This window comes from Podarcis vaucheri (genome assembly GCF_965113315.1).
Source record: "Podarcis vaucheri genome assembly, chromosome: 7".
Lineage (NCBI taxonomy): Eukaryota > Metazoa > Chordata > Lepidosauria > Squamata > Lacertidae > Podarcis > Podarcis vaucheri.
The window spans coordinates 64,215,872-64,243,813 of record NC_138765.1 but is presented as its reverse complement, the minus strand read 5'-3'; the positions used below and the strand labels follow the sequence as shown (position 1 = coordinate 64,243,813).

Genomic DNA, 27,942 nt, shown 5'->3' with positions numbered 1-27,942 from the left:
TTTTATGTGAAAAATGTGACTTTATACACATACTTTACCCCTGCCCCTTGCACATAATCAATATTATAGAAAACAATTATTACTACATACTAAAACAGATTTCAACAGTCTTTTAATTAAGCACAATATATATACACATATAATATATATATCTGTATATACTGTTTATAGATTTGTTCCATAATACTAAGAGGATTGATCAAACACTCAGCTTAACTGCCTAACACTCTGGTAGCTGACTAACAATTGTGACTCCAGTGACATTTTTTTTCTCAAATCTGACAAAAGCTGAAGCAAAATTATGTCTGTAACTTCCTATTAAATATAAGCAAAGTAGGAAAACATCTCTCTCTCTCTCTTTCTCTCTCTCTCTCTCTGCCCCCAGAGGTAAAGGTTTTATTGCGTAAAACACTGGTTAAAACTGTACCATTTCAAAGACATTTTTATTCTAACAGCAGAAAGAAATAACAGTCATTTGCTGGGGGGGAAACAACTTTTAATACTTCTATACCAGAATAAAGTTCTGTCAACTGATGTATTATAATAATAAATAATGACCAAGAATAAACTTTAAATACAAAGGTTTTTTTCCCTAATTGTTACAAGCATAGCAACAAAATCCTCTACTCTATTGATCTCAGATTTTCTCCAAGACAGATTTTTTTTCTTCCTTTGCGTAGGAATGTAGACAGTATTTTGACCAATATCACAGACTACAGAAGTTACAGAGAAAAAACTTGACATGTTTAGATATGAGAAGCATGATGATATTCAGAAACTGACAATGTTTCACTGCTCCTGTCACTTGTTTGTATTCCAAGTTACAAATGTTCTGGAAAAAAATGGGGGGGGGGAGGCTGATGTCAGAGGCAAAAGATAGGGACAGTAGCACCAGACCAAATGGATTCAACACACACATCACAAAGAACGGGAGAGGAATTTCCAGTGTCACAAACGGAATTATTGCCTGTCGTATCTGAAAATGCTCAGAAGACACAAAAAGAATACTGAAAAGAGCTCCAAAAAAGTGCAAGAAAATGGAATGTGGAATCTTTTTTTTTTCCTCTTTTTTTTCTCGCTAAGATACGGAAGGCGGCGCAAACACACAAAAGCAAGCGACCGAAACACAGTCACCAAACACGGTAGTGCAGTTAAAATCCTAAAGCTTACTACAGTCAGAAAGTCTTCAATTACATTTCAATCCTTTACCTAGGATCATGAGAAACAGTTGCATTAAGTTTATCAACTTGATTTAAGTAAGGCAGTGAGAACTATACTAGGAAAAAAAAAATATCTCCCCAAAAATGAGAAAAGCAGCTTGCCCTCTGCCAGACGGGGGTCTAAGTTACACAGCGACCTCAGTTTAACTGAAACTTCACTTGGATGGTATCGTTTTTAATTTTTTTCCTGACAGCGTATGCAAACTGTATTTCTTATTAGCCTGAGAATCTCTTTCCTTTCTTCCAGTCTCAGGGTAGCGCTACGAATTTTATTTACATTGATTGCAGTTTAGTGTTTTTTGTAAACTGCTGTAGGCAGAGCTGAAGTTTTTAAGGCCCTGGGGTTTTTTACTCTGTGCTCCCAGCCTGCAAGGATATATATTGACTTTTTCTTTCTTACTTACATTTTTTTTTAAAGTCTGAATGATTTTGTTTTTAGAAGAAGTTAATACTTCTCTATCATCTTAAACAGCACCAATTTTGCTTCTCTCAAAGGAAGTACATGAAAAGGCTAAAATCTTTTGCCACTCAAGTGGGTGTAAGGAGAAGCCATTAACTGGCTCTCTTACATTTATCTTTTTCTTTTCCTCAGTCATGTTTTTCATTATAATCTCTCCAAAGCTTCCTAGGTGGGAAACGACAGGATTAAATTTGGAAGGGGCCAATTAGTAGAAAAGCTAAAATCTGCAAAAATATAGAACACGCTTTTTTTTTCTTACAAAAAAACAAAGAAATATTAGCTAACACATTTTTCGTCCTTCATCTTTTCTTCCCTTTCACTAGAGACAAGGGGCAGGATGTCTGGATTCATATTTTAGGTCAAATTGCTTGAAAAGAGATTTCTCCAGTAAAAAACAAAATACACTGTCCTGCACAATGTCTGCAACACTTTTTTTAAAAAAAGAATAATAACAACAGCACCCTAATAAACAAAAACTAATCTTGCCTGGGGAATCTTTCATTCGTCTCCCCCCCCCCCTTTCTTAAAAAAAAAAAAACAGAAAAGAAAAGAAACCAACTTTCTATTGAATAATAATTATTTCTCCTTTTTTTGCACTGGTATCTTCTCTAGACAAGGCTAACTAGTTTCTCTATCCAGCACGCTCCTTCAGTATTGTATTTCTAAATCTCTCTATAGCAACCTACTTCATTAAAAAGGAACAAAATAGGAAGGGGGGGGGAAACAACATTTCTCTCAATACTGCAAGTCCATCTAAAAAAAAGAAGAAAAATACAGCCCCCCCGAAAAACCACATTGTACAATTAACTGCAGTGTTTTGCTGGCCTGCAGATCCCCCCCTTTCTGCTCTAATCCTTGACTCATTTGGCCGTCTCTCTCTCTGTGTGTGTGTCTTTCGCTATATATAATATGTATATCTATATCTATATATATATATATTTCAGAAATTAAAATGTTAACAGCACAATCCTTTTCAATACAGGTCAGCACTGACTGTAGCTTACGGGCCGTCTAAAATTTCTCTGAGAGTGCAGAGTTGGAGCACCACTTGGATTGATTTTCTCAGCAGGGACAGCTCCAGTCAGCCTGGCACCACCTCACTCCACCAACACGTCTCATTACGACGCTAGGCAAATGGCAGCGGTCGGTGTCATATTAAAAAGGTGTTTTCAACAATGAAAACACAGGAACACCCCCCCCCCACACACACACACACTTCCCCACTCCCACAATCTTCAAGGCAACATTAAATCAGGAAGATGGTATCACAGATATAGATATATAGATAGATATTCTGGTAAGAGCATTCTTTCTGGATAAAGACCACTTTAGTGTTAGAAATGCGCCCTTTATTTCAGTATTTTTCACACACACACACAGACACAGATATCTTGCAACCTGCACACATTTGGGGGAAGAAGAAGAAAAAACAACACCCACTTGATTTATCTCCACCTACATTGTTTGGAAGTACTTGTTGCCAGGTAACAGTTTAACAGCCATTTTCAAGGGCTGGTTGTTGTTGTTTTTCCCCTCTTTCTCTTTTTAGTGTGTGTGTGTGTGTGTCTTTAATGTCTTAAACATCCTGCACGCTTCTGGGAATTTGCACACAATCTGTTTTCCTCAGAAGGCAGTTAAGCAAACTCTCTGTGTTACCCGAAATGCATATCTAAAAAACTGTGTAAAATAATATTGCAATATACAGATTGATTTGTTCTGCGGCATTACTCCTGGGCCTGGCTGCCCTCCTCCGTTAACTCTGTCGAGCTCCCAGGTTTGACAGCTCCAGGTTCCTCGGAATTCCCAGAAGCTTCGGCGTCAACTCTGGAGCGCTTGAACCTGCGGTCTGGATACTGGCTGTTGTCAAAAGGCATGCGATGGACACAAAGGACGTGGGTCTTCAGATTTCCCTTCTGAGAGGCACTGTAGGGGCAGTATCTGCACTGGAAAGGCCGGTGACCTGTGCAACAGACAAACATTGGGTTAGCATTTCCTCAGGTCTGCAGGGGTTCCCCGCCACCCAGCCTCTGTAGTGCAGTTCACAGAATGGAATAATGTAAAAACACAAATATCCCCTTCTCTTATATGTGGACTGAATCATACAGCACCTTTCTGCTTACACCCTATACATTTAAAGCTCTGCCCGACCACCAGTTCGTTGAGGGTGCCTGGAACTGTACAGTGGTACCTCAGGTTAAGTACTTAATTTGTTCCGGAGGTCCGTACTTAACCTGAAACTGTTCTTAACCTGAAGCACCACTTTAGCTAATGGGGCCTCCTGCTGCTGCCACACCGCTGGAGCACAATTTCTGTTCTCATCCTGAAGCAAAGTTCTTAACCTGAAGCACTATATCTGGCTTAGCGGAGTCTGTAACCTGAAGCGTATGTAACCTGAAGCATATGTAACCCGAGTTACCACTGTAGTTCTGTAAGGGGTACCCAAGATTCTTGGTTGAGGGAGTGTTTAAATGTATGGTGCGTACGCAAGCCCACAGTCTTCTCACAGGTACTGCCGTGTCTCAGTATCCCAGGATGTGAAATTTACAGGATTTAATTGGCCAGACACAGGGCCTCTCTGGCTCTGCTATTTTCAAAACAGACTGGGCAAATTTCACACTAATTGTGCCCCCTCCCACACATCTTGAGATTCAGGATACACAGCGTTCCCTGCCATGACTTTAGCACCTTAGAAAGTCACCTGTGGATCAGTGCTAGGATATAGGCGTCAAAAATACATTCTGTCAGTGGCGTGCAGTGAAATTTTTCATAGTGGAACAGTTAGGGGCAGAGGCACCAGTTTGTGAGGGGTGTGGGGGTCGATATTATCCATGTGGTGTTGTGACATCATGACGTCTTGCACGTGAGCATTGAGCATTGCGCCTCCCTCCCTAAGCCGGGTAGAAACTTCCTGTGCTTTGTGAAAGAGGCCGCTGCATACTATTGGATTTTTTAAAATAAAAAAAAGCAACAGCCAATCCCCAGTACCTTGTAAATATGTAACTTTGTAAATAATACTGAAACGACACGTACAATTGAATGTCATTTTGCAGCCTATTTCAATAAACTAGTTTTATGGAATTTTAATGCCATGGCACACATTTAATTTGAATTCGATTTTCTTTTTTCTTCAAGTGGAAGAGGGACACTCAGGTGTTCAATTGTTAGAGAAGAACAGAAACAAGAAGGGATGTTACAGAGGTGGAGTTAATATTTTTTAGTTTAGGTGAAAGGCAGGTAAGATGCGACACGATAGACGTTTGATGCATAGCACGATGCATAGCACGCAGAGAGTGGATGGAGTAAAGTTCTTCTCCCTCTCTCCTAACACTAGAACTTTGTGGACACCCGTTGAAGATGAATGTTGGTGGCTTAAGAAAGAAGTCCTTGGGTCAACTGTGGAATTCGTTCCTACCGTAGGCTGCTCAGGACAGGTAAAATATAGTACTTCTTCACGTAGCGCATAGTTAAACTACATAATTCCCCCTCACACGAGGCAGTGGTGGCCATCAACCTTGATGGCTTTAAAAGAGCCTTGGACGAATTCATGGAGAAGAGGACTCTCAGTGGCTTCTAGCCCCAATGGCTATGTTGTATTTCCACAGTTGGAGGCAGCAATGCTTCTGAGTGCCAGTTGCTGGAAACCGCAGGAGGGGAGAAGGCTCCTGTGTGTTTGGGTACTACTTGAGGGCCTCCCACTGCAGTATCTGATTGGCCACTGTGAGAACAAGAGTCTGGAATAGATGGGCCATTGACCTGGTCTAGCAGGCTCTCCTTCCAGTCTCGGGTTCTGTTCTGTTCTCACAAGGTTGTGTGCAGCTAAAGGAAACAAGTGGGGGCTCACCCTTCTCGCGCTGCGTTTGTGGCCCGCCTTGCATACACCAAATTGTATACACCAGATTATTCTGAGCCAGCCTGAGACTTCATGCTGCATCTGGCTTGGAAGGTTATGTTGCCGCAATCACATTTCAACCTATGCTGGGAAGTTGTTGATGTGTCTTACTGGAACTTTATGAGCTTTGTCTCTCAAATTAACTTAGACCAGGGCCATCTGAGGTCAAATGCACTTAGCTTACTTTAATTTGCTGAAATAAATGAATAAATAAATGGGCCTGACCATCTGCATAAAAAGCTAAGGCTATTGGAAGAAATGACCTAATAATCACATATGAAGAACAACGTTCGCCCCCTCCTTTCCCCCCTGTCTGATTCCCCCCCCCCTTTCTGTTACACACATGCACAGAGGATGCAGACATGTTGCAGAGGCAGAACTGACCAAATGATTCGGACTCATTGATCCAGATGGGCACATATGGAACTTCTTCACTGCCATCCATCAAATAATGCATTCTGCTTAATTCCATTTAAATCTATACGTTTAAATGCTATTGGTGGATTGTATCCAATGTTGGTCCTATTCAAAATGGAACTGTTTACATGAATGGCCATGACTAACTCAGGTACATTAAATTGATCTACTCTGAGTAGAACCTAGTTAAATACGCCACTGTGCCTAGATTCGGACCAATGTGTGTTGGATTGTCCCGATCTGTGCAAAACAATTCTACCCCTCACATCTGAGGGCAGAATATGTGGCACAGCATTTGCACACATTAGGTCAAACTCCTGTCTGCTGAAAGGTACATGCTAATAAATCATTATTGACCCCCTTTCCAAGTGAAAACCTGTCTGTGTTTCCATCTAGTGCTACTCAAAAGTTATGATGATGAAGGAAGAAGAAGGAAAAGTTTACTCTAACTGTGAAGTGTCAGTTTACACACCCAAAGGAAAAGTACTGGGGAAAGCAGAGACCAAAATTATAAACAGGAGGTAGGTACAGCTCTGGAATTTTCAGCAGAAGGGTTTTAAAAAGCCATTAATGGAGAAATTGCACTTTGGAGTCTAAGGCTTAATCTGCTTATTACCTCACAGACCCATATAATCTATGTTGTAATGTGCTAAGGGATTATATTGCAGCAACAATGAAACCTCTGGCACCCATTGGCTGAGCTGAAGTGATGCCATGGGATGTCTACAAACATCCTATTTGCTGAGGGAAGTTGTCAGCAGTAGAAGGCTCAGTGGGCTGAAAAGAAAGATAAGTTTGCTGAGGAAAACCCTCGCCGTCAGATTCCAGGGCAAGTATATGGAGCCAGGTGGCAAATGTGAAACCTCAAAGCTTAGTAGGATGAGATACTAGGAGCATGGAGATAAAGGCCCCAGTGAGCTGAACCAGGGGACAAAGCAGGGAGCAGATGGAAAAACAAGAACCAAAAGAAAGGGCAAGTAGGGCAGACAGAAAAATAAGTCAAGGGAGCATATTCTGGTTGTTCGTCACTCATAACTTCTACATCGGGCACCCTTTAAGGGCTAAGTTAAGATTTTCCATGTTCGGAATTATGAAAACAATATTGATGCACAGTTGCCTGTCATCTGCAGATTGGAGCCTTTGGCAGATCTGTCGATTTCAAAGTCCCCGTTTATAATTGTTTCCAATCTTCAACTGTGTTTGCCGTATTTTCCAAATAATTTGCATTTTTTAACACAAAAAAGAGTCCTCGATATATACAGATTTCTGTGTGCAATTTCCCCTAATATAATGCATCCTGGTATGCTCTTTTCCCTAACTTTAGCATTTCATACACACTTTCCTCAAATGCAAGCACGCCTATCATAAATATGTCAGCCTATCACTGAAACAGAACTTAAGAGATGGAATACGACAAGCAGTTTCTATATTTTGAGTGTATAAATGGGTTTAAAACTTGTTGAAGTAACATACTATTGGGAATTGGTCTCATCAGATTTCTTAATGAGGCATCACAGTCAGAGGGCCCCATAGAAACTGCCTCTCCACACAGAAAGACTAGGAATCTTAAATAAGAACCACTACATTACTGAACATTGAACCCAATGGTTTCCTCAAAGCTCCTTCACACCTGTAATACTCCCAGTCTTTGGTCCCACTCTGGGCTTGTCTTATCAGCACAATGGGTGGGAACCTGTTTGGATGCTGTAGTCCACATGACTCAAAAGAGACGTCACCTTCATATACCCCCATGCTAATCCTAAATGGTCATCCTGAGACAGAGTTTTTCATGGTGTAATCTAACGGGCTCTTTTCTTCTGGTGTTCTGACCATTTACCTAGCCACCCCTTCCTCAGCCAAGGAAATTGGGCAGCTCCAGTCCATTCCCCCTCCTTGATCTCCAAAACAGTTGTGTCTCCTGTTTGTGAGCCCCCTTTGATCTGCCGCACAGCGTTGGTTGCTTCTACCAGCTTCTTCCTGCTAAATCTGAGGCTCATCTGCGCTATACATTTAAAGCAGTATTATACCACATTAAACAGTCATAGTTTCCTCCAAAGAATCTTCGGATTTGTTAAGGGTGCTGAGAGTTGCTAGGAGACCCCTCTTCCCCTCACAGAGCTACAATTCCTAGGGTTCCCTAGGAAGAGGGATTGATAGTTAAAACCATTCAAGGAACTGTGGCTCTTTTAGAGGAATGGGGGGGGGGGTCCTTCCAACAACTCTCAGCACCCTTAACAAACTACAGTTCCCACAATTCACTATGGCCACATAACTCATTTGCATCTTACAGCTCTATAACTCTACAACGTTTTCGGTTACTTTTTACTTTATCACACAGCTATAAAAATCTAAGAAATGTAAACCGCAATCATGCAGTCACTTTCCCGGCAGTCACATTCCATTGAACTTAATGGGACTTACTCCTGAGGAGACCTTGCATTGTATCATTAAAGGTAAAGGTAAAGGGACCCCTGACCATTAGGTCCAGTCGTGACCAACTCTGGGGTTGCGGCGCTCATCTCGTTTTATTGGCCGAGGGAGCTGGCATACAGCTTCCGGGTCATGTGGCCAGCATCACTAAGCTGCTTCTGGCGAACCAGAGCAGCGCACAGAAACGCCGTTTACCTTCCTGCCGGAGTGGTACCTATTTATCTACTTGCACTTTGACGTGCTTTCGAACTGCTAGGTTGGCAGGAGCAGGGACTGAGCAATGGGAGCTCACCCCGTTGCGGGGATTCAAACCACCGACCTTCTGATTCGCAAGTCCTAGGCTCTGTGGTTTAACCCACAGCACCACCTGCATCCCTTATTGTATCATTAAGGACCTGCAATTAAAGACTTGAAGTCTAGCTTTACCTATGCAATGCCAGTGACACCTGCCAAGCAGATTCGCTTATTCATTAAAGTGTTAACACTAATTCAAAACAATTTTTAAAAAGAAGGATCCAATAAGTGTAAATTAAGTAGCACTTAATTATGCCCCACAATGCTTTCACTATTTGGTATCATTCTCCCAGCAAACGGGTTTGAATGTTCACATCCCTGCAAAACATATCACAGTTTGGGCTTATTAATTCAGCTGCGTTTAACAAGCAAGGAAAGCATTAATGGCACCCGAAAGTGGTTTCAACTCTCCGCCGCCTTGTTTTTCCATCACTAACTTTTGGGGGCCATCAAAATTTCACATCACTGTCATGTGAAAAGTTAAGTACACAATAAGTTAATTTGTATTGTCACTGTGCAGTACAACAGCAGTAAAGAGCACATCAATTTTTAATCCGGTATGAATAATATATAAATATGTATACACAGTGCGGGTCAAAAAGTGTAAGAGCAAAAGAAGTGGTATGTTGTTTACAGCAGCAGTCATACAAAAAAAAAAAACCATTCTGGAGATCAGTCTTACAAAAGATAACAACATCTGCAATTTGCTTGTAACTAGGGGGCAAAGCAGAATGCCCATTTCTCTTGGGTAACACCGTCCATTAATTACTGCTCAAAACTGGTTGTGGGCAGCAAGATCTTAAAATAACCAGGCCTAGATAAGCAGGCAAGTAATTTATACCATTTTTATCAGATGGTAGTTGGGGAGGATTTGGGGGCTGCGGGCTCCTTCTTTTCAAGTCATAGATCACATATATACTAGCTGGGGTGTATCTTCCAACATATAATCATTTGAAAGTCGCTTTAAGAGAATGGCTTCTCATAGTTCAGAAGACAAATATTCTGCTGCAATTCTAGAAAGTAAGATTACCTGTGGCTCAGTCCATGCAACTAAGACTGCTTCAGAATAGCCAGGTGGAAACAAGAGAGGTGGACACTATGGTCAAATGTTCTGGGACCTTTGAAAGATGTGCAACTCAGATGTAACACTGTGTATTCTGGCAGTACAAAGTGTTTTGTTTTTGTTTTTTAAAAATGGCTGGCCTATGTACATTTTCTAAACTTTGTTTCTCCTGGGAAACTTGCCCCCCCCCAAGCCTCTTTTGATGTCCCTACTTGTAGCAAACTTTAAGGATGAATCTACCAAGGTGATCTATCACTTTTTGGACTTTCTGAAAATGCCTCAATCACTCAATCATTTCAGTGGCTCTCGTAAGCACTGGCTAGGGAGTGCAGTTATACTTCACAGAGAGTACTTTCCATTGTGTTTCTGCATTGATCCATGATTATTTAAATCCACATGGCATTTTAAGGTGCCGTTTCTTTCAAAATACAGATTTTAAATGTATCTGCATTTTTTTTTCTGAAATGGAAATAGCCTTGAAACATTTTGAAAGTGCAAAAATCCATGCATAACTATGCTCCAATCTACATATTAATTCAGGATGTGTGGGTCAGTCAGTTTGTATCAAATTTTGCAAAGATCCAGTTCCTCAAGCAGAGTTAAACTTGCTTAAAGGCCAGTTCCTAGTGAACCCTGGGAACTGTGAGAAGGACTACCATTCTCTAACAGGCAATCCTCCATGCGCTCACTGCATTACAACTTCCAGGATTGTTTGGGGAAAATCTGTAACATTTAACTAGTATGAAATCCGTGTTATTTTGTATTATTAGTACACTACTTTCTTTTCTACTGCATCTGCATGGAATTACCTCTTCTTAATATTCATTTTCAACTTTTCATCTTAGGTCGATCTGAGTCTTGTTTACCTGAGTTAGCCAAAATGCTTTGTTTGATAAAGGGAAGAACTTGCAAGACTAAGAACTAGGTTAACTCCAGCTATTGCTGCGTGCCTTATTGGAGCAGCGGACTTATGTTGGCAACAGGTTTCTAGGAATGTCCCTTGGGAAAAGGAAGAGCAAAAAGCAAGTATTTCCATCTTTTATATACCCATACCTTCTTTCCTCCCTTTAAAAAAATGTTACTATGTTAATTTAGCCTTTGAGGGAAGGGGAAAAAGCTTTGTTTTGTTTTCCTTCAAATTCGCGTTCTGATATGTTGCTTTGCGACAACATGGTGTCAGCCTGCATCAGTCACATCACATCACATTAAGTTTCATGAGACGGTGTGCTTGAATGCAGAGTCCAAGAAAAAGCATATCAAAGTGAAAAGGTTCTGAAATTCTGAAGGGTTTTTGTTGTTGCTGCTAACAGATCTCCAAATGACCATTATCAAGTTGGCACACCTCAGAGAGATTTTCTTTTTTCATTCACGAGTTCGTTTCTATGGACTGAAACCCTTTTCAACTAATTTTTGCAGCGCCATACTTTTAGAACACAAAATTGCACCTAACAAACCTTAATAAGAATAATTGAGAATGAGTTACATTGAGTCTTTTCCATGCATAAATTTTGTACTTTTATGATGCTATCTTGTTTTAATGATGGCTTTTTTAATTTTTTAAAAAGAAACAATATCATCTGTTTTATAGCTTTAAATTGTTTTTGGGATTTTTTACACCAGGCGTTGTCAATGCGGTTGCCTCCAAATGTTGTTGAACTACAATTCCCATCAACCTCAGTTGCATGGCCAATGGGCAGGGATGATAGAACTTGGAGTCCAAAACAACAGCTGGAGAGAAACTCATTGACTACACCCAATTTACACTGTATTGGTTTGGCTATGCTGGGAGTCATTTTGAGGAGGCTTTTATCCGGGAAGCTGGAATATAATAAATACCTCAATCAATAGATTCTGTTCTCCTTTTGCAGAAATGCTCAAATTAGGACATATAACAATATTCTTCTTGTAGAAGGAAATGAAGTCCCGACACACCAGAGCTCTGAATCATAGCCAATACTTGTACAAGTCAAAAAGTGACCTCTTTAATAGTTGCTAATTTACTGGCAACAAGAAGCATCCATTATTCTAAGAAGACTACAGGGCAATGCACACTAATAAGATAAGGTAAAGACAATCAACATTAAAAATGTTTATTTTCTTGATCAAAGTAAATTAATTCTGTCCTGCTATGAATATTTGATCAGTGTCCAAATTCCACATAAATTTCCACCATGAAATTTGTCTTTGTGCTCTAAAAAGGCACATATGTAGGGGATTGTACTGGAGTGTAAAAAGGATCATTAGAATAGTCATATGGCTGAGATGAGGAATTAATTCCAAATTGTTACGGGTGTACTAATAGCAGCAAAATCATGGCTTTCTCCCAAAACAGCAAGAAATGGTAATTTCAAAGAAAAATGCCAATAGTCTATTACTCAAAATCCTTCTGCTTTTCCCACTATGATGTGTTTTATAGTTTTGAATATTTGTACAGATATTGTTTATACGCAGATGCAAAGAGAAACAAAACACAACACACACATATTCACATTCTGCAATGTGAACATTTAGATAAAGAAGCGAGGATAATCTAGAAATGAACTTTTTTTTAAAAAAGAAGCTTTCTGTTAAGGCCAAAAGAGAACACATCCCTCCCCCCTTTAAACCCAAAAGTTGAAATTAGGAATGTGAAGACACCAGTATACCCCGTTCAATTGTGTGTTTTGTTTTGTTTTGACTAACGTTATCATTATTTTGGTGGTGCTCAAAATTATTTGGCTGCTTCAGCCCAGCAGGGAAATCCAAATTCAGGGGCAATTCAATTGAAAAAAAATGTTCAGAATACAAGATGGTGAGATTGTGCTGAGAAAAAGACTAAGGGCAATTTAGCCATGCTAAATTTAGGACACGGGTGGCGCTGTGGGTTAAACCACGGAGCCTAGGGCTTGCCGATCAGAAGGTCAGTGGTTGGAATCCCCGCAATGGGATGAGCTCCCATTGCTCGGTCCCTGCTCCTGCCAACCTAGCAGTTTGAAAGCACATCAAAGTAGATAAATAGGTACCGCTCTGGTGGGAAGGTAAACGGCGTTTCTGTGCGCTGCTCTGGATCGCCAGAAGCGGCTTAGTCATGCTGGCCACATGACCCGGAAGTGTACGCCGGCTCCCTTGGCCAATAAAGCGAGATGAGCTCTGCATCCCCAGAGTTGTCCATGGCTTAACCTAATGGTCAGGGGTCCCTTTACCTTTACCCTTTATAATATTTGTAAATATTTTTACTATAGAAAAATATTTTTCCTGGATCATTTTTAATCTGTTTGCCTGCTTCTAGTAGGGATTGACAAATCTGTCAATTTCTCATTTCTCCCCTCTTAATCTTAAATATGTCCATTTCCACAGCAGTTTGAGATTTTATTTTTTAAAAAGAACAAGTCCTCTTGAAAATTCTGCAGCATTTTAGCATGTATTTCTCCCAATAGACATGGCTTCATATGCAATTTTGCCTAATAAACATAGTTCATTTTTTTCCAAAGCAATATTCCTTTGCATCTGTTTTTGTATGTCATTCTGCATGTTATGGACAATTTATGTGCATTTTTGTGCACGTGTCTTGGCTGAAGAACTGCACTCCAAAATTTGGAGAAGCGTGGGTTGTGAAGGAGAGCTGTGTGTTTGCAGATTGTTTTGAGAAGTGCAAATTAGCAATGTCCATCTAAAGATGAGAACTGGATTGAATTTCTACCCCATCCTGAGCTTTCAGCCCTTGGGACCTCGAGTGCATCATAATGTACACCAACTACGGCACTCATGGGCCTTTTTGGATGCAATTAGAATTGTTAGAATTGACAGAGATGAGGATCCATCCCCCATCACCTGTCCTTGCTGACAGGTGGTGGAAAAGGTCTGCAGCATGGTTTGAACTATGGAAAGGTGGCATACAGATGAAATTGTGTGTGTGTGTATCTTTTCTGTGAAGAATGTCCCAGGTTCAGTCCCTTGGCATATTCAGGTAGTGCTGGGTGAAGCTTTTTTCTTAGACCCTGGAGAGCAGCTGCCAGTCAGTGTAGACAGCAGTGAAGTAGATGGACTCATGATCCAACTTCTGTAAAGCACTAAGAGGCTGCTCCCATTTTCAGTTACGATGACCTGCAATTTAAGGAGCCGCAACTTTTATTTTTTATACTGAAAACCTGACTAGTGGCTATTGTGGTGCTTATGCATTTAGATTTCCCTCCTCTCTCTGCATAGTTTTCTTGGCATAGTTTTCCTATCCACAGCTAACATTCTAAAATGGTCTTTGCATCCCCCAATAGACCAGAATGGCCCTAAAGCAGCCATTCTGACCTGGAACGTAATAATATGGACAGGGGAGAAAAATGCTGAATAAATACATTTGCCCAATAGGCAATAATGGCTGTGATGAAGCCATTCTGCTTTATGAGTCTCACAATATACATTTTGAAGAGCTCCCCTATTGCTGGACCAACTGAGATGGCTCCAGCCAATGACATATCTGTAATGAAAGTTTTCGGAAACTTTCTAGATGAGAATTTGTCCGAACGTAGGCAACAGAAGCAGCTGAAAAGAGCTTCTGAGTAAATAGCTCTGTTTTGCAAAGGGCAGCTGCCCCAGTTATCACAAGGACAGCTGTTTTGTCACCCTGAGTTCCATTGGGCATGCGCAAGAGATGGCTGGCATGGGCTGAAATGGCCTAGATCAAAATAGCTGCTGAAATGGGTGAAAGGCAAAATGCAGTCTCGTTCGGCAGCCAGTGTGATGTAGTTAGAGTGTTGGACTAGGACCTGGGAAACCAGGGTTCAAATTCCCACTCATCCATATGAAGATGCAGAACTTGCCTCAAATCCCCCCCACACACACAAAATGCAGTATTGCAAACTGAAGTATTGTTTTAAAGGTAAAGGTAAAGGGACCCCTGACCATTAGGTCCAGTCGCGGATAACTCTGGGGTTGCGGAGCTCATCTCGCTTTACTGGCCAAGGGAGCCTGCGTACAGCTTCCAGGTCATGTGGCCAGCATGACTAAGCCACTTTCTGGCGAACCAGAGCAGCGCATGGAAACGCCGTTTACCTTTCCACTGGAGTGGTACCTAATTATCTACTTGCACTTTGTCGTGTTTTAGGATTAGATAAATTTAGAAATGACTACATCGAGCTAAAAATATGTATCCATGCATGTATTTTGTAATATATATGAATATGTAAATATGGATTTTCATACAATATGGGATAGAATTGATTTGTTAACGTACTGAAAATGGACACAGACTGATTCAGCCATCCCTAGACAGTTCCAGTTATACCCAAGACTTCTGGAAGGCTCAAAATGCACCACTATGCAGTTCTGTAGAAGAGAATGGTCCTAGCCAAATACATTCTATTTGGAGTTGACTCATTGAAATTAATGAACCTACATTAGTCATGTCCATCAATTTCAATGGGTGTACTTTGAGTTGCTGATGGGTCTCAAACCCTCAGTAAGTTAGGGACTTCTCCTGCTTGCGAAGGCAGGCTCTGGAGGATTGAGTGTACAAGACCAATAGTGGGTCCAATGAATAATGCCATTTCTGCACATGCTGTTGAGGGAAGTTAGGGGCAGGTGGAGCTCATTAACCTGGGAAAGTAGCCCATCTAGGAGAAGGAAAACTCTGATCCTAAACCTCTACTATACTCATTTATGAGAAAGCCTTTGGGAGTAAACCCTGAGAACCAATCTGTACCTGCTGACTTGTGGGACATCTTCCAGAGATGAAAAGGTTAAGGAGCCCTTCCACAAATCCAGAGTGGAGTCCCTAAGACAGTTGGATGGTACCTTGTGCGCCTCCTTCCAGTAACTCCTGCAGCTAAGATGGCACCAAAAATATTTCTCTGCTTTCCTTGGGACCACCTCAGCGAGGCCGAGAGGGGATATTGTTGTCTAGGCAGACCAGGACCTCCATACACATTGCCCTGACTTGCTCTCCATGGAGGTCCCTTTGGTGCTGCTAATGCAGTGGTTGGACTTCAACCCCAGTGTTTGTTATTGGCAGATGCCAACAAACACAGGAATTGGGGGGATTTTTCTACCTTCCTCTTTTAGTCATTCATCAATTGCTCTCCATCCACTTTGGATATGGAGGCAAATGTGCCTTCTCGTTAAATTACACTATACATATGCAGCACACTCTGCACAGTAGCGACTCCGGAAATGGTGTGCTCAATTTTCACATCTGAGATCTAAAGAGCAATGCAAGAGGTATATGGGGCCTTACCTGTGCTGTGTTTTTCTTCAAACATCTGGCATGTAATATATGGCAATGATGTCTCAAACTCTCCTGTAGGTCCAGCATCAGCACAAGACATTCTGGGGCAGCTTCAGTGCCCCATTGGTGCTGATGCCTCTCATGAGCCCCTGTGCTGGCTGGATGGGTCTGGGAAACCACTATTTACAATTCCCCACAATGCCTCAGGGTTTCCAATTATGGGAAATTTACATGGTGGCATTTTCTTGTGGCATTGTGGATGAGTAAAATGGCGGCCCTCCAAGTTCTATACTGCAAGGCAATGTGAGACATTCAAAATGGCAGCTTACATGCTGGCTGGTCTCCTCCATTTTGGAGGCAATCCAAGTGGCATGAAGATGATGGGGTTTGCCTGTCCTAATCCCCTTTAGTCTGTAGGACAAATAGCACAGTTATGAATCCTGTCCCAAGTTTTTGGAAAGAGAAAAACTATTTGCTTCAATCTTTTTTCAAGAGAAAAGACTCCTTCCACATATCTTATTAACTTTGTTGCCTCCCACAGTTTGTAAAGACAAATGCAATGGCACAAGAAAAACAGAATAAAGACTTTTGAAAATGCAGCTAATATAAAGTGGTTGAGGGCAGAAGCTAGCAAACTCATATAAAGAAAATGACTGCTAATATACAGATATTTCATCATCTTCCTGCATATTATATATACTTTTAAGACATTAATCAAATGACTCACCAAACCTTAGAGGAAATATCACTTATTTTAAAGTTTTTTTTTCTTTAAAGCCAGTGAAATATATCTGTTGATGAGTCATCGATATATATATGTGAATTATTGTTGCATGAGGCAATGGTAAAAAGACAGAAGGGTTTTCAAGACAAGTAATCAAAACTTCAGAAGTAACTAGATATAATTACGTCTGTGACAAATGTAGATTGCATAATACCTGGACAGCCGAAGATGTAATATTCTTGGAACTTGACTCCAGCACTTTTTTTTTGGGGGGGGGAGATAAGTTGTGCAGATATGGCAGAAAGGTTAGTCTCATGCAGAAGACCACCTGGTTAAATGGAAATTATGTGTGGTGGTGGAAAAACATTTTGAGCACTTATAGAACACAGCTGGAAGCAGCACAGGTACAAACTACAGTTAATTGTCTGCGCCTGCCATTGGCTCTGGCGCCTCCTACTGTTGGCCTCCCTGCTTTCTGCTCTACCAATCCCAGTGGGTACCAGCCATCATTGTTGTTTTACAAAAGAAGTCATAATGCATGTAGAAGTTCTTCCTCGGTCAATACATCTGAGCAATTTTAAGTTAAGTGAAAAAGAGCTTTGCTAAGCCTGGTGAAATTTGTCAGACGGGTATTACACAACCCAACAATATGACCCAATTCCATGCAGATCTCCATGTAGCAAGAATGCTGAACACCTGCATTTTACAGGGGTTAAGTATTGCCTGCCTAAATATCTTAGTTCAACTAGATTCTTATATTATTCTCTGCTTCTTTGGTGTCACTTAAAATAAATAAGCTTTTGCTTTTTAATCTGAGATGCAGTTTTGTTATGAAAGTTGAATAATTTAGCTGGTATTTTGTCACATTATAACTTGTCTTACCACCCAAGATGCCATAACCTGTAGTGACAGTTTAGTAAGGTGCCTCAAAAACTCCTTGCTAGTGATTTATAAATGGCAGCGTAATACATTATCTAGGTATTATTCACTAACTTTAACAAGAAGAAAAAAACAGTGCTTTTTCCTAAAATAGTTTTTTTGTTTTGCTTGAAGCCCATCCAGAGATGTGCATTGGCAAAAAACTCCAATTTAGAAATGCGGCTTCATAACTTGGCAGAAGATGAATTGCAGTGGAATGGAAACAGTGCAGCATGTGACGAATACAGGGCAGAATGAATATGGTGCCTTCTCACATCCCTAGTTGGGGACTGCGGGGGGGAAGGAATTTTACATTTTGTACATTTATGTACAACTGTAAACTGCTCTGGTGTCTTTTTTATGAATTGCAGTAAACAAATATTTTTTTTAGAAATAAATATGTAAATAGAATGAAAAGTGTCTCCCTTTGGTTTTACTTCTGGATGTGGTCCAGAATATATGGCCAGGGAATGACAGATGCCTGCAACTAGATGTAATGAAGCATGGTAACGTTTCTGTCTAATCCACTTATCTCACCGCTGCCACATAAACCAAAACAAATGGGCAATGTGGAGGCAGAGCATAGCTATAATGACTAGTGGCCACTGATAGCCCTCTACTCCATGAATGTGTGTCCAATCCTCTTTTAAAATCACCTAGGTTGGTGGCCATCGCTGTGTCCTGTGGGAGTGAGTTCCATAGTTTAACAGTGTGCTCTGCGTGAAGGAGGAGGGCTTCTTTTTCTCTGTCCTGAATCTCCATGAGTTCTGAAGGAGAAAAGCTTTTCTCCATCTACTCTCTCCATGCCATGCATAATTTTGTAAATTTCTATAAGTTCAAAGTTCCCTCTAGTGCAATATTTTGGTTCCTACAGAGGCCAAAGAGATGCCCCTGGGAAACACATGAAACAGTAGTCGTGCCCCATTGCTCCCCAGCAACTGTTAGTGAGAAGCACACAGCTTCTGGAGACTCAAGGATGCACATGGCCGGCATGATGAGTAGCCACTGGCAGACTGTTTTCCTCAGTGAATTTGTCTCAACCCCCTTTAGAGCCATCTAAACGCATGCTCATGACCACACCTTTTGTGGTGGGGAACGCCGTAAATTAAGCTTTTAAAATTGGAGCAATGGCGGTCCTAATTAAAGAGTTGCCAAACGGAAGAAACAGATAGAGACCATAAATATCATTTTTAAGTATTAGAACAATAACATTAAGACTAGCTATCAATACAGAATAAATGGTTGTTGTCCGATAGTATTCAGTTCAATGGGAGTTTAGCCATTGATTTGAAGAGGCCGCAGAATATCGTAACGCAGGATTTATTTGCGTTGGAAAAGAACGCGGACAGAGGTTTAGCAGCTCAGGAGCATGATCCTTAGCATTTTAGACTGTGGCCGTGATCCTTGGCCAGCCAGTGGCGAGGCTCCCTCTTGCTGCTGGCAAAATTTGGTGGCGTGGTTGCCTTCTGCCATTTCCTTGCCCCAGAATTTCTGGAGGCCATTTATGTGCAGCGCTTAAAAAAGCAGAACAGGAGGCTGTCTTCTGCAGAGTCAGGCCCACGGTCCATCTAGCAGCAGCTCTCTTGGGTTTCAGAAAGGGAGTTTTTTCCCTGCCGGACCAGCAAGTGCCATCAGGGACTGAACCTGGGACCTTCTGCACAGAAGCAGGTGCCCTGCTACTGAGCTACTCATTTCAAGAGGACGCATGTTTCTACATTCTCCAGATTGCATCAAGCAGCATCAAATGAAAAATATGTCCTTTGCGTCTCTGTTTTGCGGAGCGGTCGGAAAATAAAAATAAAAAAGCCTCCCCTTATTTTGTTATGCCAGAGGGAGTCTAATGAAAGTGAACATGGCACAGCTTCCTGGAAAGGACGACCCTGCCTCCCTTTAAACATGTAAGGCCACCACCTCTTGAACCCTCCCTCCTTTCATCCCTTGTAAGGCAAGAGAGATGATAAGAAGTCATGTGGGCTTTCTCCCCCTGCCAGCAGCTCCAACAGCTGTGAAGCCCTCTTTCAGCACAATTCATAAAAAAAAGAAGACGACGTGTTGGATTTTTTTTTTTTTTTTGCCCGTGGCGGAACGGCGTACAATTTCTGGCCCTTCAGGCTAAAACAATAAAATGCAAAGAGGAAAATGTGAGAGGGGGGTTTCTTCCTCCTCCTCCCCCCCACTCCTTTAAACTTCCCACAACAACCTCAGCAAAACCACATGACTTGTCTTGTACTATCTCCCTCGTGTTTTCAGTGCTACTTTGGCAGGAAATCAGAATTACTGTTATATAAATTCCATCTGATGCCAGCGCTACCATCTGTGAGTAAAACTGTTTCACCTACGTCTGCCGGCAAAGCCACTCTCTTAGAGACGAGGGAGAAAGCCGGGGGAGGGAGGGAGGGAGAGAGGGAGGGGGGAATTTTGATTAATTTGCAGAATGCTTGTGATTTGCTCATATATTATTATAACTGCTCATCACCACATGACAAATTCCCAGCACTCTGCACAGGATCCCGTTCGGTTTCAGCAGTTCCTTTGTATCGGCACCTGACAGACTGCGGAGCCTCTAATGACTTTCAGATGCTTACAAACAGTAATTCTATCTTCAGAATAAGAAAGGGGGGGAGGATCAGTGGAAAGAAGAAAGGGGGAAAAAAGAGTTGAGTTAGTTTGTCTCATTTCCTTCCTCTATATCAGTGCAATTTAACTCTCAAGGGCAGTGTTGATCTCCAAATCATAACAATTCAATAATAATAATAATAATAATAATAATAATAATAATAATAATAACAACAAAAAAAACCAATGTTAGCAGAAAATGTTAAATAATAATAGTAATAATAATAATTAATTAATGCCCAGCGCATCAAAATAAGATAAATGATTACTCAGGAAACTGGCCACCTAAAAAAGCCATTTGCTGGGACAATTTTTCAAAGCTCCCTAATTTTATTTATTTGCCCCGTTTGGATATTCCTGATAACCTTCATGCATTTCTAGTGAACACATCTGCTTTTTAACTGCAGATGATTCTGCCCCCCTCCCTTTCAAGCTATGATTATGCTTTCTGAACCACTGTCTGTGTGCTTGATTGCCTGTTTTAGATTAGAGATTTTAGCAAGGAAACAAAGACTTCAGAATGCACATCAGTCGTACATATGAGAAACCACAGAAGGAATAAGCAGTAAAATGTGATGCACCATCTGTCCGCAAACAATAACCTGCATGTTCTGAAGGCTTACAAATTATTTAGTGCACAACCTTGCCGAATTATTGGCCCCTTAAATAGAGCAATAGGCTGGGAGTGAGAACCTCTTTGATGCTCCCCCCCCGGCCTGTGTATTTGGCTTTTGTTTGCCCCCACCTCCAAACGCCAAACTCATCCTCAATTGATTGCTAACAGTGGAGGTATTTCCCAATGACGATTGGAGCAGGTTGATTTTCATTAACTAGGTCTCTGTAGGATTTTGTGGCACGGATTTGAACAGTGGGGTATATATTGCTTCTCTAGCCATAGTCTGCTTCAAATATCATGTTAATCAAAAGATGGCCTCAAATAGCAGCCACTTGAGAGGTAGACTTCCAAGGGCCAAATTCTGCCTCAAACAGGGATAAGCTATCGATTTCAACTTCAAACCCTAAAGAAGGACTTCTTAGAGATATTTGGAAGTTACAGGCTATGCTCTTTTTAAAGACAATAAAACCTATTGTAGCTTACACTATATAAAATTGTTAAAAAATGAAAAGATTTTTTTTAAAAAAACAGTTTACAGGAACTCTGTAAATTGGCATTTTTTAATTTTAATTTTATACTGCCTTAAATTTCAGGGTCTTCACCCCATCTAGTTGGCCTCTGTTTCAGAACTTTACAGTAACCTTCAGTATTTCCCCCTCAGATATGGATGCATCCATAAGTCTAATAGCATGCTTTTATTTATTTTTTATTACTTTTTGCATATATCCTGAAGTAAAGAGAAGGTTTCTTGGTGACTAGAATCTCAGTATCTATGGCACTCTTGAGACAAATCTGCCACTGCAATGGCAAATTAATTTATCAGTAATTATAAAAGCAGACAAATGTGTAAGGCAAATTTCTGAAAAGTGGGACCAGGACTTTACTTTACCATGCATATACTGCTTTAAATTTTCCCCCTTGTGTGAAGATAAAGAATATAAGAAGAGTCCAGCTGGGTATTACAAAAGGCCTAGCAAGTTCAGCCTTGTCCTGCTTCTCACAGTGGCCAACCAGATGCCTTCAAGAATCTCGCAAGTAGGGAGTAAAAACCACAGCCCTTTTCTACTCTTGCACAAGAAACATTAGAATCTTTCCACCCAGGGGTGCCAACTTAGATAAAATATTGAGGGGGGCAGGTAAGCCCTGCTCCACATAATCAATCACATGATACAGCAGACGCCAGTTGAATGGCAATGCCCATCAACTTTTTGAGGGGCGACTCTTCAAATAGTTGGGGGGGGGCGAAGGGACCTTGACCCCTAGGAGTTGGCTCCTATGTCTCGTTTGCTTGTCATTACCCAGGCTGCAGTTGTCACAAACAACTAAATAAATCTGAACTCACTTTTCTCCCTGTTCTTCCCTGACAATGGCAATACTTCTATTTACACTGAACATCCCCTTCAACCAGTTGACTGTGCAGGATCATTCATGAAAGATTCTGAGTTCCACGGAATGGAAGATATGCCTTGCATTGCAACACTGAGCCTCCTCAACTGCTCCAGGACTCAATATTATCAACAGAAAGAGAAGCCTTAGAGAGATGCTCGAGCCTATGTATATTTTGAGCCAATAAACCACATTACAGATGCCACAGTTAAGCAATGTGCCTATTATGCCTCGTTACTGTTTCCTTTTGCTTTAACCTCTAGAATGTCAAAGACAAACCCTTCCACACTGTGCAGAAAGTGGAACGAAAACAGACCTGATCAGGGAGACAGGAAAATCTTTCAAAATAGCACCTTGTTTAGGATCAAACCACCTCACAAAGCAGGAAACTCAGCTTCAACTTGTACACTGCACTTCCTTTGCAGAAAACTTCTGTGCAGCTTAAAATGTTGTTTCCTGCTTTTCAAGTACTGCAGTCTTGTATTTTGGGCCTTCCAGATTAAATTCAAGGTTGTTGACTAAATCTCACGGAAATGAGAATTGTCACCAAGTCTGCCCAAAGTGAAATATCGAAGCAAACTGAAAGTAGGGGAATCCTGATTTTTTTATTCTTGAAATTAAAAGTGTTATAGTAAGACTAGAAATATTTCTCAGTAGGGAAAAGGGGATGGTCTCTATATGCTTGTCTAAAACAACAATTTTGGGGGATGTTGAGATAAACAAAAAGAAATCTGTTGAATTAATACAATTTCACAAGGATTCCTTGTTTGTGAAAACAGACAGGATATGAGTCCTGCTCAGCAGAGAGACATCCCCTTCCCTGACCTAGAAATGGGCGAAAATTTTAGTTTGGTTTATGTGAGTCTATCTAACTCACACTTCCAGAAACAATTAAACCAAAACACACAGCTACCCTTCAGAATTTTTACTTCTCCAAATTTTGAGATGCAGTTTTCTGACCAACGATGTTCCTAAAAATGCATATATTGGTGAAAATAACTTTTAAAATGGGGGATTAGGGAAAATGTGTATCTATTAGGCAATGCTGCATACAAAATTGTGTACGTCAGGAGAAACGGACAGTAAAAGAATTACAAATTTTTGTTAGAACTTACAGAAAACTAATTTGGATATATGGGAAATGGAGAGACATCTAAATTTTCAGATTTGCCATCTGAGTCCACCTGTTCTCACCTCAGAGCCTAAGTCACACCCTGGTAGCCACATCAGTGTGTTGTTGTTTTTTTTTAAAAAAAAACACAATTCCTAGGCACAGGGTGCGAATTCTGATTAGTATTATAGCTAGTGAGGTTTAAGTGTCCCCTTTCTAGCTGTGATTGCAATAAAAAAAGTCTCTTCTGCACTGTAATTACCAATAGAGAAAAGCTCTCACTGAAGCCCGTGGGAGTTCTTCTCACATGAATGGCAGTGCAGGATGGTTTCAGTTTGGGACCACAGCTTGGGAGGGAAAGTAAAAGTTCCCCCAATCCATGCACGGTGATCCTGACATAAATTATTCTCATGCTAACATTTGGGAAACAAATAAAGAAATCCCTGGCAAGGGAGATAGCCATGCAATTAGCGTAACTGTAGTTAGGCTCTTAGATACAACCCACCAGCCTCATTAGTATAGGTGCTTTCTTTCAAGTACCTTGCTGTATCATCAAATCCGACCACTAGCTTGGTTTAAAAAAAGACCACAGAGAAAGAAGTCAGAGGTAATTGGGCTCAATTAATTTCAACATAGTCTCTGAAGCCGTTCTGAACCCCCCCACCCCACCCCCCCAAAAAAGAGAGAGAGAAGATATAATAATGAAATGGAAACGTGCCACTCCACGTAGTGTGAAGGTCACATTTAAAAATAATAATAAAATACGTGTGAAAGCCACACTGCAAGAATGTCTCTGCCAAAATGTTATTGCCCCCACCATCTATACAAGAGATATAGCTGTTTCATCTTCCAGGGGCTGGATAAGAGCTGTCTAAGCAGCAGCCCTACGGAATCTTGCCCAGCGTTTTCCAACAATCCAAACTTGAATAACAATGGCAAATTCCGTCTTTGGAAGCAGCCATAGTTTCTATGCATAGTCGGCGTTTACCTTCACATAATTTTATATGCAAGTTTGTAGTGAAGTTTAATTAACTTAGGACCCATCTGCACTATCCATATCAAGCACTATGATGCCACTTTGTTTTCCCCCAAAGAATCCTGGGAAATGTAGTTTGTTAAGGATGCTTACAGTTAGGAGACTTTGGGCTCTCAAATTTTAACAGTGCCCCGGCAACGCTACAATTTGGTGCACCCCCCTCCCACCTCTTGCTCTCGGTTCTACAGCATTATAGTGGCGCCCCCTGCAGCACAGCACCCAGTGTGACTGCACCAGTCACGCTACTCTGAAACTGCCCCTGAGAGACTCTTACCCCCCTCACAGAACTACGATTCCCAAAGTGCTTTAAATCAATAGCTTTTCCCCAACAGACTCTTTTTGCCGGACCTGTGCTTTGGGACTGGATGCCTAGCATTGGACTACTTGAAGATCCTGGAAGGAACATAAGACGATAAGAAAAGCTTTCTGGATCAGGCCAATGGCCCATCTAGCACCGCACCCTGTTCTCCCAGGGGCCACCCGGGTGCCTGTGGGAAACCTACAATCAGGGCTCCCCACAAGAGCCCTCTCGCCTCCTCCACTTTCCATTATGCTGACTTTATTCTGCCCGCATGCCCTATGACAAAATTATGCAATTCCATTTAACTTCAGTTAAGGATGTATGAAGTAGCAATGAGCAACTTTTGAAAACAGTAGGAAATATTGGCAAGAAATATTGCACTCCCCGCCCACTTTTGCACGGGGAATTTTATCTCACCCAGTTTGTATTTCTAGCATCCAGGTGTTTTTCTTCATGAAAAGCTGTTTCTGATAGTCTTTCAATGTTGGAAGTGCAAAGGAAACGACCCTTCTGGATCAGACCAAGTTCTGACTGGTTCAGCACGATCTGTTTCTACTGCAGTCAGCAGCTCTGGGAGCTTACTGGCCAGGACCCTGGTGAATAAAGATGGCCTTCTGCTGTGGCTTATAGCACATGGTAGTCAGAGATACACTGCTCTGGGACATGGAGGCTTTGACAATCCTGGAAGCATTTGCCGGCAAATCTAATTGATTTCAGCAGGAGTTTTTCAGGTGTGTAGCCACATGCAGGATTATAGCCAGCAAGGAAGGCAACTATTTCATTTGTTTTCTAACAAATAGCAAATGCAAATGACAGCAGTTTGTTTCAGGCCTTATGTAGGTGGTTTATTGAATGGATTATTAGTGAGGAATAATGGTCCAGAAGTTGCTATAAAGGAACTGAGATCCTTTGCAGAGGCGTAAGTTGCTGCTGCGGTTGTTTTTAATCCTCTGTGTATCCCACAACAGCTTTTAGCTGCATCCCTCATCAATGCCTTTTTTAAAACAAAAACAAAAAAACAGTAGTTTGATTTGTTTATGAACTAGTGCATCCTTATTTCCATGAGATACAGACATTGACAGCAAATAGACCTTTTCTAATTGAACTGATAGGCTGAAAGTGAACATGTCCTTGAATCTACACTGAAAGATAGACAGTGATTATTTATAATAGGGGATGCACCAACTGCAATACCATTTGTACAGCCAAGGACTTTATCATAAGTCTCGTGTTTAGGCCAAATAGTGCCAAATAAGAATAAATTCTGTATGCAGGTCCCCCTCTTTTTTCTTTTGCAGTGTCAGATGTACGGAGAAAAGACGCTTTGTTGATGGCATACCCTGTAAAGTGTCCTAAGAGGGAGGTTTAGATAACATTGTTGTTGTTGTTGTCTCTGCCACTAATACATCAAAGTTTCCACATACTGACCGTCTTCGTCCCTGGCTGTGTACATCAGGAAGCTTTTAATTTATATCTCTGACTAATTTCATTCAAAACGCTTTCAGACATAGGTTTCCATAGCTTTACAAGAGAACTGCTGGGTTTGCAAAACAGCACGGGTGCGTGTGCATTAATAAACGGTCTGTGTGTTTAATCAGAGTTGAATCCTTTCTTTTAAATCTCTCTCTCTCTCTCTCTCTCTCTCTCTCTCTCTCTCACACACACACACACACACACACAACGTCTCTTCGAGTCCCCCCCCCCTTCCGATATTAGAGCTCAGCTATCTCCTTGCTGAAGGACCTATTTGTCTACTTTAAGTGAAATCACTCAATTCTCAAAAGTCAGTGGAGGACTTTGAAAGCGGGGGGAGGGCCGGGAGAGGCCACTCCAAATAAGTTCCATTAATCAAAAGGCACAGTCTAATGTAACTAATATTTTACAATTAGAGGAGACAAGATGGAACTAAAAGCCATCTATCTCTCTTACACCACATGATCATCGATTCATAATCAGAAGACTGAGAGTCGCACAAAGATGCATTTACAGGGGCTGGGGAGGAGAGAGGGAGGAGGACGGGGAGGGGGAATTGGTCTGAGCTCGAGATAATGAACACGATGAGAAGGAGCAGCGCTGAAGGCTGGGGGAAAGATGACAGAGTGGTTCAATGGTGACAGATGACACGGAGATGAGTACTGATACCTGACAGGCAGCAAATGATGACTGCGGTCCTTTCCCACCATTATGATACTCAATTATCTTGGTAAGGGCTAAAAGACTGAGGTGGTGGTGGGGGACACACACACACACAAAGTGGCTCAGCCTATTCGCTTATTTATAAAGCTTGGCCAGGGTAGTACTTGATTGTGCCAGGATCTGCTGGGGGGGGTAGAAAGGAGAGGGAGACCCCCTTTTCCCGCAATTGGAGCTCCAGCACTTTCTGAAGAGCTGTAGTTTTCCTTCGCCTCCACTCCTGGGCACAACAAGAGACGAGGAGGGTAAGAGAGAGGGCTTGGCCATCTGCTTTGTGAGCTTCAAAGGGGGAAGCAAAAGAAGAAGAAGATTCTTTCTCTTTCACTGCCACCTTCAGGATAAAGGAAAAGAAAACAACCCCCCCAACAATGGTGGAAAGGGAGATTGCTACGGATGTATCATCTAGCAATCCAGAAGTGATATTTTTCAGATCTTCCAAATGTGGATCTACATGGTGGGGTATAAACTGGGCAAGAGGGAAGGACAGCAGTAGGAAAGGAAGAAGCAGGAAAGATTTCTCTCTCTCTTTAAGGGTTCTTCATTGACTTAGGGAATTATTAATAAAAAGGGAGGGAAGTTACTAGGAGAGAGCTTTGTAGTCATGGAAGATGCCACAGGCAAACACTGCTCTTCCAAAACACAAGGCTGCCTGTTGCACTACATTATTTATTTTCAAAGACACAGAAATCTCCAAGATTAAAGAGAGCTGCGATCGGAGCTTTGGAATATGTTCCTCTACCTGCCCTCTCCACAGAATTGCACAGTGCTGGAAAGAGTCTGGAAAAGGTGACAAATATTTTGGTCCAATCCTAATTTTCACCAGTTGATTCTAACATCGATAAGATTTTTTTTAATGTAACTTTTCTAATCGTGCATGAACTTTTTTCTTTGTAAAAAGTAAAGTAAGTAGAAGAAAGCAAATTTCTGAAGTATTAATTTAGCAGCTTTTTAAAAAAACTAAATAATTTCTTTATTTGAAGCATGTTATATACCACCCATCATCCTATTTAGGATTTCAGGATGCTTTAGACTCTGGGCTCGATGGTTGAAATCCAGAGAACATAACCAGGCC

General features: G+C 41.3%; 1 protein-coding gene across 5 annotated transcripts in view; it reads right to left on the bottom strand.

Moving 5' to 3' along the window:
* Positions 1 to 768: 768 nt before the first annotated feature.
* Positions 769 to 27,942, bottom strand: part of ZNF536 (zinc finger protein 536) — a 567,281-nt gene continuing 540,107 nt past the window's right edge. For 4 of the 5 annotated variants that reach the window (XM_082232846.1, XM_082232848.1, XM_082232849.1 and 1 more), the window contains one exon: positions 769 to 3,640. In XM_082232846.1, the coding sequence (XP_082088972.1) occupies positions 3,405 to 3,640 (236 nt within the window). In that variant the 3' untranslated portion in view covers positions 769 to 3,404. The remainder of the gene's footprint in view (positions 3,641 to 27,942) is intronic. The other variant, XM_082232850.1, reaches the window with a different exon arrangement.